This window comes from Corapipo altera, unplaced genomic scaffold (genome assembly GCF_003945725.1).
Source record: "Corapipo altera isolate COAL_440 unplaced genomic scaffold, ASM394572v1 24b, whole genome shotgun sequence".
NCBI lineage: Eukaryota > Metazoa > Chordata > Aves > Passeriformes > Pipridae > Corapipo > Corapipo altera.
The window spans coordinates 8,558,729-8,575,620 of record NW_020884888.1 but is presented as its reverse complement, the minus strand read 5'-3'; the positions used below and the strand labels follow the sequence as shown (position 1 = coordinate 8,575,620).

The following is a 16,892-nucleotide window of genomic DNA, read 5'->3' as shown; positions in this document are numbered from 1 at the left end:
CCTACGCCCTGGGAAACCAAACAAACCCCAGGTACATACAACCCTAATGGCAGAGAGGGTTTTGTACAAATACAGATAAACACATCCAACAATCTTATATCGAATACCCTGGTTTCAGGTCACAGAATCACAGACTCACAGAGTATTTGTAGTTGGAAGGGACCCACAAGGACCACTGAGTATAACCATTAAGTGAATGGCCTGAACAGGATTGAACCCACATCATCATCATCATGGCTAGGCTTCGCGAACGAAGATTTGGGATTGAGCCCACAACCTTGGTGTTATTAGAAACAGGCTCTAACCAAGTGAGCTAATCTCAAACTTTTTTTTTTTTTCTTTCTAAAGCGGGTATTATTTAAGCCTTCCCTTTAGAAAGGGGTAAATATTACGCTAAAGATTTGGGACATTTGGGATGTTTGTGACAGGAAGACTGAGCTCAGCACACGCGCATTCTTGCCGGGAGTCAAGGATGAGTCGCTCCCGCTCCTCCGATGCGGCTGGAAAGTCTGGCGGCCCCGCTCCCCCTTTGTCTCTCGCTGTCTCTCTATCTGTTCCCCCCGGGCCTGGGCCGGCGGAGGCGGGGGATATCCCGGGCGGACTCTCCTTCCCGCCCGGCGGGGAGGTCTCCTCGGGTCGGGGGCGGCTCCGCCGTTGGCCGCGCGAGGGCGCTGGCGGCCGCCCCTTTGCCCGGCGTTGCTCTGGGCTGCCCGTGCCGTCCGCGGCATTCCCGCTGCTCGCTCGGCGCGCAGCGGCCGGGAATGGGGGAGCTGCTGCTGCTGCTCTGCCCGCGCCCCGCGGCTCCGGCGCCGCCTCCTGCTTTCTCGGCCTGAAGCGCTCCTGCACTCGTGGATCCCGGCGCGGAAGGGGCCATGGGCCGCCTCCCCGAGGCGCGGCGGCTGTGAGGCAGCCGGCGTTCGCTCGGGGAGCCGGGGGAAGGCTGCCGGCTGCCAGCTGCCGGCCAGCCCGCGCCGGGGAGGGGAGTGCCGCTCGCAGGCGGCGGCGGGCGCGCAGGCAGCACCTCGGGTGCCGGTGACTTGGGGGTGCCGCCGCCCGCCCGCGCCCGGCCGCGGCGGTGCATGGATGCGCCATGGCCACGCTGGTGTGCCGGGTGCAGCTGCTGGATGACACCGACCCCTTCAACAGCACCAACTTCCCCGAGCCCACCCGGCCGCCGCTCTACACCTTCCGAGAGGACATCCCGCTCGCCACCCAGCTGGCCGGGGTGCACCGCCTGCTCCGCGCCCCGCAGAAGGTACCGTGGGAGGGCAGGGGCGTGTGTGTGTGTGTGTGGCGGGGGCACCGGGCGAAGGGCAGCGGCCTCCCCTTATGAGCCCGGCGGCGGGGAACAGAGGCCGGCGGGCGGCCCCCGGCCCTGCAGGGCGGCAGCCCGGGCTCTGTGCGGGGAGAGCGCCCGGCGGCGGGGCTGCCCCACTGGACCCCGTGTGCCCCCGCCGGCTCCCTGTGTGTCCCTGCCGGCGCTATCCCTCGCCCCGGCAGTATCAGTATTTCCTTAAGTCCTGGGGGGAGGCCCGGGGCTCCCTCCGCTGCTCTCCTGTGCTCCCAAACGCCCTCAAGGGCAGCTACCACCTCTGCTGCAGTTGTAGCTGTAGCTGCTGCAAACATTCCTCAGGAGAAGAAAAACCTCATCAAATTGAAGCCCGAGATGGGTATCAAGTACTACGTGCCTGTCCTTCGCTAGCGTTGCCGGAGTGTCTGGGAATACTGAGGAATAAGATGGTTCAGGACAGCCGGGCTGCGCGGAGCAGGGTCGCGCCGGCAGGACCAGGACTTTGCCGTGGTGAGGTTTAATGAGCTAGGCAGATCCAGCCAAGGCTTTGGTAAAAATAGCAGCGTGTCTGCTGCCCTTGAAACAATCGGTACTGTTAGTCCCTCTTGCGAAGAACTACATCATGGCCCTTGTCAAATCTTACCTATCTCTTCTGCATGCTTCTTCTAGTACATATGCTGGCATCTGCAGGTCAGCCCTTGAAGTCAGGCACCCGGGCATGATCCTTGAATTTTTAGTTTTCAAAGCAATGCCACTGATTGACATAATAATGTTGTTTCATTATTATCTTGTATCTGCACATTAGTTATGCAGAGTGCACCGAAGAAAAAAGGAAAAATGCCCATTTCTTTTTTTTTCTACAAAGTAAAAGTTGTAAAACTTTTATTTGCATTGTGATGAAGTGAGAGGAAAATACTCTCTTAACATCACTTCTTGTTTTATGCTCATGGGAACATGCGGGAAGATGACAAAGGGGTGTGTGTCCTCTTAGATTTAAGGATATCCAAAACCCCATAAAAGTATTTCAGAGAAAATCTCTTGGAGCAGACAGAAGTTTTGCATTTGTAGAACGATTTCTTGCATAATAGTTACCAAGGATACAGCATCCAGTGAACAGAGCTCTGCCTAACACACAAAAACTTTGGAAGCTCTTGGTGTGCTGGGTCAATTCTGTTTTCATGTGCCCAGTCGTCCCCAATTCAGAGAGTGGTCTCATTGTTTTCAAGGGAGGCCTTTTTTTGGAGTTAGAGCTAATTAAAAGAAGGGCAGGATGGATTCTGACACCTAATGAAGTAAATAAAGAGATAGTTTAAAATCTGGATTCAGAGTTAATTCAACCTCATTTTGAAGCATATTCCACTGTGTTGTGTTTTGCATTTGCTTTGGTTTGAATACTGTCCTGGCATTTATTTATAACCTTATACTAACACCACCAGCAACCCCCACCTCTATTTAATGTCCATCCAAAATCCTTGACCACTTTTATACACTTAACTCCTGCCCAGTGTTCCCACATGCAATGTTTCTCAAGTTTAATTAATGTTTGGAAACCAGACTTGCAGACTTTGGATGAGAGATGGTTTAAGTCCCCAGAGGTGCTGCAAACCGAGCTATTGAAAGATAGTACTCTGCTAGAGGCAAGTCCTGGTCCAGTGACTTGTTAATCTGAGCTTCTGGCTCTTGCAAATATTTTGTTTCTACTGTTGTAAGAATTTGGGCAAGCTCATTGAAATCTGCTTACATGGTTGCAGTTACCTTTGTGTTTGCAGAGCCATTACCTGTCTCGAGTGCCTTAATTATGTCTCTTGGCTTTGTCTTGGCTTCTACAAAGTAAAAAAAAAGGTGTTGATGAGACTTGTTTACTTTTATTCCTTATACTGAGAGCACAATTCTTTGTGTGCACTTGCAGATAGGGCAGCATTTCTGTGTTTGGCATTACAATCTTTGTGATTCTAATTTGTGTTGCTTTATAAGGACAGGCTTTCCATTTTCTATTTGGGAGGTGGGGATATTCTTTCTACATCTTTTCCTCAAGACTGTATTCACCTGGTCAATAGAAGATCACAACATTAGTTGCCTGAGAAGAATTTTGCTCCATTTTACCCAGAGATCAGGGCAAACTGTGATCCCAGAAGAATGCAGCTGTCAAAGCAGAGCATGGGTTGAAATTCAGATGTCAGTTCACATTGACATGTTTGAGATTTGATTGATTAATTACTTTGAAAATTAGTGAGCTAATGGATTGATGGTCCATTTAGTATTTTCGTGGTGATGAGCACAAAATATCTTGAAACAGGCTTAGGAGTTTATATTTCAAATGGTGTCCCTGCTCATGGCAAGGGGGGTGGAACTTTAAGGTCTCTTCCAACCCAAGCCATTCTATGATGATAATGAAATGCATAGTAACACCACTGTCTAAATAATTTCCAAAATCTTATAAACTGTTGGCATTTTTACCAGTGAGTTTGAATTATCAGTACTAGTTTTTTTTTCATCAGGTTTTGAGTTGTCATCTCTTGACTTGGATGAATATTCACTTATTCTCTGAACAGAGGTGCCAGCTTGCTGCCTTCAAATCACTGAGGAATTTGTACATCTTGTAGATGATATATTGCTGTGGATGTACTTGAGAGGATGAAGTCAGTAGCTGGAATCCAGCTCGCTTCAGTGACTGTCAGGTTTCACTATTCCTGTCTTGAAATTAGTAGTGACGACAGTATTTTTGTAGTTAGTAAAACAGCTTGTGTATTACAAGTCCTTGTAAGTTAAACATTATAAACAATTATGAAGTAAACAATTTTAAAAGTAGATGAAAGATGCTTTGACATTCTGACCTGTCATAGTATGTCTTAAGTAGCTTTTTTGTAACCAACAGATGTTACAGTTTGACTCCAAAGGGCAAGATTTCTTCAGTCCGGTTCTTTGGAAATACAACTCTTAATTTCACATGTTGGTTTTACTACTTCTCTTTAAACTTACAATTTTACTTGAGTCTGGATGAAAGTCTAGATTTACACAGTGTCTTCTGAGCAGCAATGTTTTTTGATCCTTGTGAAGGAGTGCAGTGAAGTTAAGAAACTGAGTTCCGTGAATAGTCTCTGGGATGGGCTTTACCACCCTCAGTAAAGTGGAGCACCTAAGCTGGTTGATAGGGAAAACTGAGAAGATGCAATCTTTCTTTGGCTTGGAAGTTGGTGCCTAATTGTAACCTCCTACCTCACTCTTGTTTCTCCACCTCTCTCTGTGCACATACCTTTCCCTACATCCGTATCTCTGGATACAGCAGGTTACTGTTCCCTGGGTTGTGCTCAGTTCTGCCTGGTATACACGCTGAGCCCCGTGGGGCATGGCACTGCCATCAGGAATGCTTGTTTCAGGTATCCTCCGTGGTTTTGTGTGCTTTGGTCCTAGATGCTGACACACCATCTTAGTTGGCAATCCAATGAACTGTCAAAATTCTGTTATGATATTTGTAGCCACATCTACAAATTTTTGCTGAGTAACTAAGCCACATTGCAGAGCTTTTGTGGGCTGCTTATATTGATTTGGCTGCCTAAGGTGCCATTTTGAATTTGACTTTTATTGTTTCTGAGGATTTTAGGTCACTCCTACTGTTTCTTCTATGAAGAAGAACTGGATCTAGTCTGGACTCTGAATTCGGATGTCCCTTTTGCCCATTTCTGTGAACCTTGGGAAAATTCAGAACTGGGTCTAAATTTGTGGCTCAAGCACAGTGCCAATAGTGAACTTTGAATCTAATTCAGTACATTGGGTTTGTTGGTTTTGAATTGCTTTGAGTTACTTGATACTTATGACTTGCTGACACAGGGTCGTTCAGGAGAGTGGCTATATATACATGGCCGATGTCAAGTGACGTGCTTTTTTTAGAGATCTTCTTCATTATAACTTATTCGCATAATTACAGCATGCTGAGTATGTTGCCATAGTCTGTTTTCACATCCCACAGTACTATTCAGTGTTGGGGCAGCTCTGTAAGAAATACAACTTTACAATAATATAGGAAATCAAGCTGTCTAATTTATCAAGAAAACATAATCAAAATACTTTGTGTAACAAGGGAAAACAAAAAAAACCCAATGCGTATAATGTACTGGTGGTGGTGGTGGAAAGGGGAGATATAGTGCTATAAGGATAATTACTTTGACCTTCTGTTCCCTCTGAGAAAACTGGAGGCAACTTCTGTGTTTAAATCCCATCCAAGAATTTGTAATTAGGAACAGTATCATTCAGAAAACAGTGGTATAAGCAGATAAATCCAATGAGCACTAGAGGGATTCAGGAGTTTCATTCATAAAGCAACCATCCAGATTTCCATCTTCAGCTGTTGTGATTTAGCCCTAGATGAAAGCCAGGGCTGACTCTGGGGCATGGTGTGATGTAAACTGATAGCAAGGGCTGTTTCACTGGTTGTGTCCTGGCATGGAGCTCAGCTCTTGCATTGAACTCTGTGCCAGGTTCTATGCTGGCATCAACCTCAGGTTTCCTGAGAGCAGTAAACCTACCCACTGGCTCCTCTTCCCTGGGTTTCCTTGAAGCACAGTGACATTAAGAAATGCCTTGGTGTACAAAGGCTAGGCAGAAACAGAAGAAGAAAGGATGGTTTGGAGCCTAATCCTGATGGAGGCACTGGTAATTAGAGCAGCTGTTCTCTGAAGAGAGCTTTTTTGGGTTAGTCATAGTGATCTTCATGGGAGCTGAAGAATAGAAAATGAAAACTGGAATATTGTCATTGTCCCAGGGAAAATGAACACACAAGTAGGGGAAAATGGCTGATATCTTCTGCAAGTGTTGCTGCTGAGTGCTAGGAAATATTTTAATTGAGGGCTGTCAGGACATGTAGGTCTTTCATATTCTTCCTGAAGCAGGTGGACATCAGCCTTTTTTCATCCTTTGAGAGAAGAGGGGATTTAACACAACAGTTATTTCCAACAGGTTTCCAAAGTATTCTGACTCCAGTCAAGTATTTCTGGAGCTGGCAGATTCCCATGCTTAAAGGGAGCCGTATGTGCTTGAATTTTATAGGGAAGTATTTGTGAGGGCAGAGGGGTTAGGACACTGCTCTGTCTTCTGACTTTCAAGCATAAGCTGCATCTGAGTCCTGTGTGAAACACACTTTTCTGGGGGAGTATAAACACCCACCCAAAAACACAACTGTGAAAAGCTTCTTGGTCCCCAGGAGGTTCTGTGGTGTGGGCTTTCAAAAGAGCAGAGATACCCGTAGAACAGATACAAAGTAATAGTCAAATACTGGGCTTTAACTGCGGCAGTTTAACGTAAAATAACTTTGAAGTTCTTTCAAGGTTCTTCTGACAAGTTATGATTTGGACAAGTTGTAGTTGTTTGATCTAGGCTTAAAAGCTGTATTGTAAATGTAGGGCCACAGATCCATCCCAGAAATTTATTTCCTTACTTTGACACTTCTTTCTTGCAAGTCACTCAGTTTGGCTGCTCATAGCTCAAGACTCTTTATAGAACTCAGTGTCAAGAACGGTGGGAGTGAATGTGCTCAGGATTCCACTAAAGTTTGAAATCACAGATTGGTCAGATACAGCCTCTGGAAACTTGCATCACCCTGTGTTTCCTGGAGGTTTGGAATCAAACAAAGGAGATGAATAGGAAGAAGTTTGACCTTGATGTTACCATACTTCAAGTTTTGTACTTGCAGTTACAAATTTTGCTGTTTTCTGTCAAAACCAATCTGTTGATACCTCATTTCTTTGAAATTCTTCTTGTATGAAGATTATTGATGGCTTCACTTAGCAAGAGACTGAGATGACTTCAGTTCCTATCTGTGTTAGTGGAGGAATGGTCAGAGACGTGTGACCTGGCATGTTGCAATCTCATTTTCTTCCTCTGTTGTTCTAAATAAGAACAAAAGTTCTAAAAACCTTCAGGAGGAGTTTTTGCTTCCCAGTGCTTGCACGGCTGTCTTACCTTGCCAGTAGTTAGGGTCTAAATGAAAGTCCCTTTTCTTTCTGTCTGATTTCACTCACTGGGTTGTGAGGATGACTATTACAACTCTTGTGCAAATGTATGCAAGGCAGCTGGGCTGTAAGTCACCCCTCCATCACATTATCACTTACGACAACCCTGCTTGGTTTTACAGTTCACTTCTCTGACTGCAATTTAGCCAGGACAGGTGGGTACCTCTTTCAAAAGATGTTTTGTATTTCTCAGTGACCCCAGGTGGTCTGGGCTGGGGCTGTACAGCTCCTTCGGTAATTTTGCTTCAGTAGGCTGTATCGATGTGCTAGTAGTAGTAGTATACTAGCAGTAGTATACTAGTAGTAGTACTATACTAGTAGTAGTAGTAGTATACTAGTAGTAGTAGTAGTATACTACTTCATTACCGGCTAGAGAGAAGAGTGCTAGCTGCTTACACCTCTGTCATCACTTTACACACCACCTGGATTGCATTAGATTAATATTAACTTTATATTGTATCACAGTTATTAATAAGACAGCAAGGAATGTTGTTACATATTTTTAGCAGAGAAACAAGTTGGGACAATAGTTGCAGTGAGCTCTCTAGTAGGCCCAGCTACCTAGAAACATCTGCAACCATCTGGCATATGAAACTATTGAAGCAAAGGTAAGCGAGACTTGGAAGTTCGCTTTCCACATGTCATCAGCTTAAACACATATATATGAAAAAATTTATTGCAGTTTCCAATTCCAGACACTTAAAAAGAAGTAATTCTGTCATTCCTAGCATTTTAAGAATGCTTAAAAACCCCACAGAAAACAAAGGCTTAGACCTTTTCCTTTATTTTCAGTATGACTACTTGACTTTAGTAGTCATACTTCTCAACTGAACCTCTATTTTGTGAAGACAATATTGAATTACAAAGTCCTAGAAAATTGCTATTTTTGTACCTTCCTATTTACTATTGTTAAAAAAGGGCACTGCATTATTATTAATCTTTTTGATCATATTGCTCATTTAATATAGTAGTGCTCAGAAGGCTGAATAGTAAAGAATGGGGTGACTGCAAAAGCAGCTTCATCTCCTTTTAGTTGTAGTTCTAGAATGGTTTTTAAGGCAAAGTGTTAATACTTGAAAAATGAAACTTGGGACAGTGTTGTCTTGTGTTTACTAACAGTTAAATTCTTGATATCAGAAAAAGCTGATCTTGATAAGAAAAAGCTGTATAAATAAACAAGTTGCAATACAAAGTCAAGTGAGGTACATGTGATTACATGCAGTAGTGGAGGGATATGTATGGTCTGAAGCTTTATGTTTGTCAGCCACAAAAGTAGTAAGCTGTACCTTGTGCAGCTAAACCAGTTGTATTGCTTTAGCTCTATTGATACTGGTAAAGCAATACACTTTTCCTCTTGTACACAGCATGCATGATTATATTGGAATAAAATGCACTTACAAATGGCTTGTATTTCCCTATTTAGGAAAGAAAGAAAGTTTGCCATCACCTTGGTTTCTGTGTTGTCTTCTTTTTTAGAAACTACTCCAGTTAGACTATGCCAGTTAAAAAGGTAATTGTAAATAACCTTGATATTGATTAAAAAATAAAAATACAAAACATTTCAGTGCTGTTCTTTGAAGCTAGTTGCTTGAGATTTACTAATGAACCCTTCAACATTTGTAAGTGAAATTGAGAAAAAAAATATTTTCTTTAGAATTGTAAATATACTGTTGCAGCTACATGTACCAGCTTCAGAAGTAAAGTATCTGTTTTAACTGCTGGTGAGATGCCTGGGGATTTTGCATAAAGCTTTTTCTGATGGCTGTGTGATCAGCATGGAGAAGATGAAGTTCCTGAACTCTCTCTGGTGGGATTTCTCAGCATGTTCGACATGAGCTACCTGGTATGATTTGGGGGCTGGCAAAGGGGGCATCTGTAGCTCTCATAGCTCTGCCACCTAGGTTGCTTATCTAAGGGTCATATGCAAGGTAAAGCTTCTTGAAAAAGCATATTGTGTCTGTTTTCCTACTTCATTACTACAAGGCTATTTTACAGCAAGGCTTGAAAGGAAAGAGCATAGTAGTGGGGCGTGCAATCAGGAAACCAACAGGAATCTCATCTGTGCTAGTGAAATGCCAGATGGGGACTTGTGCCTGGTTTTTGTCAGAGTGGAATAGAAGTTCTGAATTTTCTCCAAAGCACCAGTGATGACCCTTTTCTAGCTCTCGGGTAGACATAAATAGACTTTAGTACTCAGAAACACTTGGCATTTTATGGGAAGTGAAGAAATCGAAAAAGCTACATATCTACCCTCTGTTTATTACCATGCTGCAGCAGCTGGCCCTGGAGTGTGACCTTTGACTCCACACACAAAGGGTTGTTTTTTTCCCCTTCAGCTCTAGCATTGAGAAGGAGATGTCTCATGAAAATCTTGAGTCCTCTGCCCTCTTTATAGGAGGTCTTGGTGTCCCTCTTGGGGAAGACCCTTCCAGGTTTGCCAGGCAGAGAATTAAGGATACCTTAATTTCAGATTCTTGAAATTCGTCTGTGCTACCCTGTCTCACAGGCAGGGAGGACCTCTGTGTCCAACCGTTGTCTGTCAAAAGCAAGTGAACTTGCGGGATTTTCTTTGTGGTTTCATGTGGGTTTATTTATTTATTTTTTAAAAGTTGGTCACTTTCAAAAGGTGCAAGAACTAGGAAGCCTGATAGTGGTGAGTGCCAAGGAACTGCAGATTCTCGTGTATCTGGTTGTGATATTGTGCTGGTCCTAAGGCTAGTGTTTTCTGAATTTTGGACGTTTCCCTCATGAGGCACACTTTGTCAAACTCCTTCCTTTAGGCATCTTTAGAGGGAACTGTAATGTGATTTGAGAATGGGTATTTTTTGAAAAACTTCCTGAGGAAGTAAAAGTACTGCTAGGGTAAATTACACTATTTGTGCTTTTCAGTCTCTACATGTATTCTTTTCATGTTTTCATCATTCTTTATTTCAACTACTCTACCATGCTATTAATGGATTTGAGCTTCATTTATAAAAGCAGGTGGCCTGTAACTCTCCACTGACTATGAGTAAGGTAGGCAGGCTTCATTTACAAGTGGAAAAGCAGGGTATAAGGAAAAAGTGGTATTTTATTTCATAACTGATTCAGTCTGTATTAGCATTCTAAATGATTAATGTATTGCGTTGATCACTGCTGGTCACAGTTGAAGGACTCATACTTTACTGTGAATTTTTTTGTTCTGGTTTGATTATGATATATGATATGTTTTTGTCCTGTAGCTGTACAAGGCAAAAAGAAATGCAACTCTTCTGCATTTAGTATCCACTGTTTTGTTTGCCTGTGACTCAAGCATTCCATACCTGTCTTATAAGCCTTCATTTTACAATGTAGTATTCCTCATTATTTTTTCTTGGTTTTGTCCCCTTTATATATTTTTGCACAGAAGTGAGCATGAATGACTGCAAGTAATGCATTTAGATTTATTATACTTGCCTTATAGATAGTAACGTGTTCTTGTTTAGATGCTGAGTTCAATTGTTGGTTTTTTTAGCCTAATTAAAAACTGAATTTGTCTGCAGAATTGTTTCAGCTACTGTATTATGGGTTTAAGGGGTGTTATTCTGCTTTATGTGCATATTACTGAAGTTAAGAAGCTTCTTTTAGACTGAATTTTGTCTTGGGAAGGAAAATGAGCCATTTCTGATAAAGCTGAAAGTTGTGAGCGAAGTGGTAGAAGAAAATCCCGATCTTTTAGAAATTAAAGAAGTATGTTTTCTGAGACTTAAACTGTGTTTCTCAGTTCAGATTTTGATGAATTAAGTGTTTAGGTTTCCTGTCTTCTTGATGGATTTTTTTTTTTTTTGCTTGGTTTTGAAATGCAGATGAAAAAAGCCACCAGTTACGAATGTGAATTTATAAGCTCATATCTTTGAGTTTCTGAATTTACTATTCAGATTCTCAGAGTTTGTTTTTTTTTCTGGTGTCTTTGTTTCAACTTGCTGAAGAGAAACGATCAGTGCTCAAAAAGTGCCTCTCTGAGAAATGATCACCTGTAGGAATTTTGAATTCTGGAAGCTCGTGATAATGGAGAGAATTATCTCAAGATATAGGAATCCTTTCTTTGCTAATTAGATGTGCTTTAATTTATGTGTGTTGAGTTTGAAAATCTTCGGAATATGTATGTGTTCCTTGTAGTCTTTTTCTCTCTCTCATCAAGAGGTTTGAAGGAAGCATCTCCTGATGCTCATCTGTACCAAGATGAAGATAACCCTGTTTAGGCTAGATTTCAGAAGCTGTATCAAAAAAGATTAATGGCCCTGGGAAACTGGTAATGAAACACAGCCCTATGCTTCCTCACATCATTGATTAGTATTCAGTTCTAGTTTTAGTGTATGAAAATCATTACTGTTTGATGGATCATTTAGCTATGTCCTAGAGGATAAGTGATTGCACTGTGGTGTCAATTTTTTTTTTTTAATAGTCTCAGAGTATTAGGTCGTATAGGTCCTAAATCTGATGCAGCAAGACTTTTTTTCTCTTATTTTTTAAAAAAAATTCTGTATAGTTGCAGGGGAAAAGCCTGAAAATGTGATTCCTGAAGATTAAAAACTCAGCAAGAGTGTAACATTTTAAATTAGAAGTTAGCACTTGAATGTGTAAAAATTCATTGGCTTGAAGATTTAAGTTGTTTTTTTTTTCAGCATTATGGAAGACAGGTGTTTAAAAGCATCCTTGCAAACGTTGTAGCTGCTACCTCATCACAAAAGTTCAGGAGAACACAGGATGAGGACAGAGTTGTCTCCTTGTTGGCAGTATTCTTAGAGCAGGATTGAAGTGAACTCTTTAGCGTTAAGGCATCTGAAGAGCTGCCAATGAAGGTAAAAGGATATTGATTTTCAAGGTTGCCAAAATGTTGTCTGTTTCATAAGTGCTAAATCATATTGAAAGGAATTGGAGTAAAACTGTCATTTGTTTTAACGCTTTTCTTTGTGGACTCTTTGTGAAGATGGCAAGATGCACGTGCGCGCTCTGCCCATAAAGACATCCTCCACTGCGGAGCAACTGCTCCTCCCAACACTGACTCCAGTTTACCATCAGGTTCTCTCAACATGTTTCAACATGTAATTGCATTGGCCTATATACAGCAACGTGGCTGTCTTGGACTTTAATCCTAGCCATTGTAAGAGTGCTGATTGAATTGCAGGCTAAAAATAGGCTGTACTCAGACATGGTGTGTGCTATCAGTTGCACTCTGCTTTGGCAGGCTGTTGGTAACATGACAATTAAAAGTTGACAAATGCAATAGGCAGAATGCTGTCCAATGATTTCTAGGATTTCATGCTTGAAGAAGGTATTTTCTTAACTTGATGAATTTGGCTCACATGGCTACAACTCAAATAAGTGACCTACTGTACCGTTCTTCGATCGTTCTGGTAGGCTGTTGAAAGAATGCCCTTGCCTTAAAACCATTCTTTAGATTGATGTTTCTTTTGTGGGAAAGCCACTGGTAATAAACCATAGCATTTGGAAATTATTACAGCTAGGTGTGATTTGAGTGACAAAAAGGAGATTAGAAATATTTTTCAGTGCAGTGTAAGTTGAGCTATATTTACTTCCTTTATGTTGTTATGGTTTGTTACTGATATTCCAACAAATATTTCAGGAAGATATATGCAGCCGATGAGGGGACAATAGCTTGCTATCTTGTGAGTAGTCATCAGCTAGTGTTATTTTAAGAAGCTTAAAGGAAGATTGATTAAAATTATGCTCTCGTGGGCTTCATCCACCCCAAATTAGATTTCTTGATATGAAAACAGTAATTTAAATGTCTGAGATAATTAGGCACTAATTTGTAAAATAGGGTTTGAAGAAATATTCAAAAGAAAAAAAAAACACAACCTTTTTCCTTTGTGAATTCTTCTAGCATGGGATGCAGGCTGACAGGTATTCAGTCTCTATGTTTAGTTGCTAAATCAGGGAAGGGGAAAATAGGCTACAAATAATTACCGTAAAAAGATTTTACTTTCTTGGCTGATTGTCTGTATATGTAGATGCAATCAAAGTAATGTTAATCCTACCTTTGTTTTCTCATGTTAGTTATTTGTCCATTTTTTCAAAATAAGTCAGGACTCAATTGTGTTCTGTAGGTAAGTCATACAAGGTTAATGTTGAAGCCATGCCCCTGTGTTACTTTTTAACCTGCTGGCTGTTTGACAGTTTAAAATAGAAGTGACTGATTTAATGCTGTATTTCCATGTGGCTACTAAGAAGTTCTATGGTTTGAGTTATTTCTGAAGGCAGATTTCTGAAAGCACCAAAGACTGATGGAGTTGGGTGATGGTGTACACAAGAAGGAAGAAAAGAGGGAAGGTCTTTAAACCTTTCCAGGCCCAGAAACAAGAATACAATCATGAGCAGGTTGCTAGCCAAATTTAGTATCTCTTGTAGACTGCAAACCAAACCTTTTGTTTACTTTTGGTATCTCTGTTAAGTGTTGATGGGATTTGTTGTGAGAAGGTGTGATTGGCTGCTTGGGGAAGTAGGAGTGATTTGGCATGAATGTTCTTACCATACCCTGTAGCAGCATAGTTGTGTAAACTTGCGCCTGTCCTGCCAGGGAATTTGACTCTCATTTTTGCTGTTGCAGGGGAACCTGTTTTGACTTGATTGTAAAGCTGTCACCACTGGGCAATGACCTGAGTGGTGCTCATATTAGTGTCCGCCTTTATGAGCTACTAATGGAAACGGAAAACCCTATTTACCTAATCAGATACTATTGAAGCTAATTACTGTGTTTAGTTTGTTTTTCTTGTGGAGAAGTGAGGTGAGTGCAAATCCGCAACCACAGAATGTTTATACAAACACATCAAGGTGTTTGAGCAATTACAAAGGCCAGTGTAGCAGAGCAGGCTATATGATTTGTGCAAGGTTTTATTTATCCCCTTTCTGTTTTTCAGTGTTGAAGGCTGTACTGGGCACAGGCTCAGTTTAAAACTGATGGTGGTTTGTGGGTCACTGTAAGTCAGCCTCCTCAAAGAGACAGATTTTGGCTATTAATGATAACTACTTTGTTACTCTTGATGAGTGAAACCATGGTGATGAGTATTTTGTGAATGGGACAACTGTCTTAAGTAGGATCTGCTCCTTTCTTGCACTGTAGGTAACAGTGGAAGAAAACTAGCCTGGAGAAAGTCTGTACTTTCTCAAGGAGAGTGCTTATTTAAAACCCAGAAATAGTAGCATTGTAATTTCTAGATTCTCAGAAGCAGTTTCTCGAGGACTGTCTATGAAAAGGGTGTGACCATAAAAAGATAAGCTATTAATGAACTTACACTTAAGCTTTGCAGTACAACCTCATATTGAAAGCCTTGTCCACTCATGTCCAGGTTCCTGAGTTACAGTTGGGAAACTCTCCCTGTTAGTTGCAGAGGTGCTTGTACTGGGTCGGATAAAGATGACGTTAATTTTTTGAGGTCACTGAGTGAAGTACTTCTGTTTGAAATAGAGGAGAGTTAGAGCTTTGAAGCCCATATATATAGAAGGGAAGAGATGATAGAGCTGCTATGATAGTACAAAAGGACAAGCCAAACAAAACCCTTGTAATACAGACAAAGTCTACCGCACTCTTGTATTCATGCATAAAGAAGAATGCAAACCAAATATTCTTTCCTGTGTCAACTCTTGGAAACTAGCCATTCCTTCTTCCCAGAAACACGAGATGTTTTGGAACGTGGACCGTTGGCTCCTCTGGGTGCAGGAGTGGGTGGATGGGTGGAAGAGAGTAGCACCTGGGATTCCAGGAGAAGCGTTTCAGCTGAATGTCTCCTAATGGCAAAATTGGCATGAAGTTTAAATACCAACAGTGCTGCTGGCAGATTATAGAGTTAATGTTTTGTTTATGCAGTTCTACTTTGAGTCTTGTATGTACTTGAGTCTATGCCCTTAGCATGGTCTCCTAAAGTCATACAAAACAAAGGACTAAGCTGAATGAGAAGTCTTTTACTGACATCTTGTTTTGTTCTGGTGAAAATAGATTTGTACTTAATCTATTATTTTATGATTTGGAGGCAGAGGAATTATTTTGTAGTCTTTAAATTCTTCAAGATTTTGTAAGTGAAAATAAGGTTGAAGAAGTATATCTATTGCCTGGAACAAAAAATATGAAGTTTATCTATCTTCCCTGAACTAAGTGTTATACTTAAACCAGCCCCTGAGAAACCTTTGACAATTCATTTCACAAATGAGCGATATATATGTCTTGGTCTCATCAGTGTCAGAGCAGCAAGTGTCTAAAGTTGCTGTGAGGAAAACTGTCTTTTTGCTGTATCTTAGGTGAAACGTGTTTAATCTATGGTTTTAATACACTAGTTTGGTGTAGTAAAAATGACCAGTTAGGGTGACAAAACATCTAAATGGACTAAGTGTAAAACTCATGTATTTGAAAGTAGTTAGTTGAATGCTTGTTGAAAAAGTTTTGAGGATGAAAAGTTTTACAGATTTTTTTCAGGGCAGTCATGTCAATATTTGCTTACGCAGTTGATTTTTGAATGGGGCTCTTACCAACGTTCAGTCTCCTTTGCGTGAAGAGATCTATCTCTCCACTCCTCACCTCTCAGGAGAGGGATGTCATTGCTAAATGTGGACTATTCCACGTTTGTATTAAAAATAGAAATTCAACATGCAGGACAGTGGTGATGTTTGACAGTATGACCCATGCTGCAATCACCCTAGTTTTGGCATGTTGAATTCTATTGCTCACACAGGGAAGGTGTTAATGAGACCTGTCTTTGGGATGTGTTTTTTTTAACAGGCTTAAGAGTGTTTTAACTGTTGTGTTTCCTATTAGAATGTTAGTGATTTTTGGAATTATATTAATGAGTAGGAAGAAAGTTTAAAAAACGGTATGTATTTTTGCTATGCAATTTAAGTAATTTAAATTGGAAGAAAGTAAAGAAGGAACATACAAGTGGGAACCTAAATAAAAATATATTGATCTTAACTTTTGATTTGAGAACAAGATTTTTTTGAACTCTCTTCAGTTTTTAGTAGAGACTATAGAAAATGAATGATGGGAAGATACTTGTTTGCAAAAATACTTACTATTGAAGGACAACACCATGTTGGCATATGTAGTGACAGACTCTCTTGATGTAAGGTGCTCTCAATACAAATATATTTTGGTTAATTTTAGTCTTACTTAGCAGATTGTAATGGGATGGTTATCAGAGGTGGGGATATTTTCTTCATGCTCTTGATGACACAGTGCTGGCTAATGCTTTGTCTCTAGGCCTTACAATAAGTAATTTTGGTATTTTCCTGCATATCTCCATAGCGCAGTGAATGACTGGTACTTGGAAGTGATTTTCCTACTTGCTTAGCTATCTTCACTGAGATTTTCTAGAGGAGACATTTTTCTTGGAGGTCTGAATCATCTGAAGTGGATGCAGTGGAATAGTGGACCATGAGTATGGCCTTAATATGCAGCTCACTCTCAAATGTTATTTTACAAGAGCTCTTTATGGTGAAGTAAGTGGTAAGTTTCTGTGGTAACGTTATCCTTATGTAAATTACAGTAATTGTTTTATTATCCAAACCCACATTACTTCTTTCAAATATACTGTAGATACCATTTGGTTACTGGATGGACATTTAGT

General features: G+C 41.1%; 1 protein-coding gene across 8 annotated transcripts in view; it reads left to right on the top strand.

The window, feature by feature from the left end:
- The first annotated feature begins 734 nt into the window (after positions 1-734).
- The window catches only part of FHOD3 (formin homology 2 domain containing 3), a 387,784-nt gene continuing 371,626 nt past the window's right edge, over positions 735-16,892 (top strand). For all 8 annotated transcript variants that reach the window (XM_027643906.1, XM_027643905.1, XM_027643904.1 and 5 more), the window contains exon 1: positions 735-1,255. In XM_027643906.1, the coding sequence (XP_027499707.1) occupies positions 1,091-1,255 (165 nt within the window). In that variant the 5' untranslated portion in view covers positions 735-1,090. The remainder of the gene's footprint in view (positions 1,256-16,892) is intronic.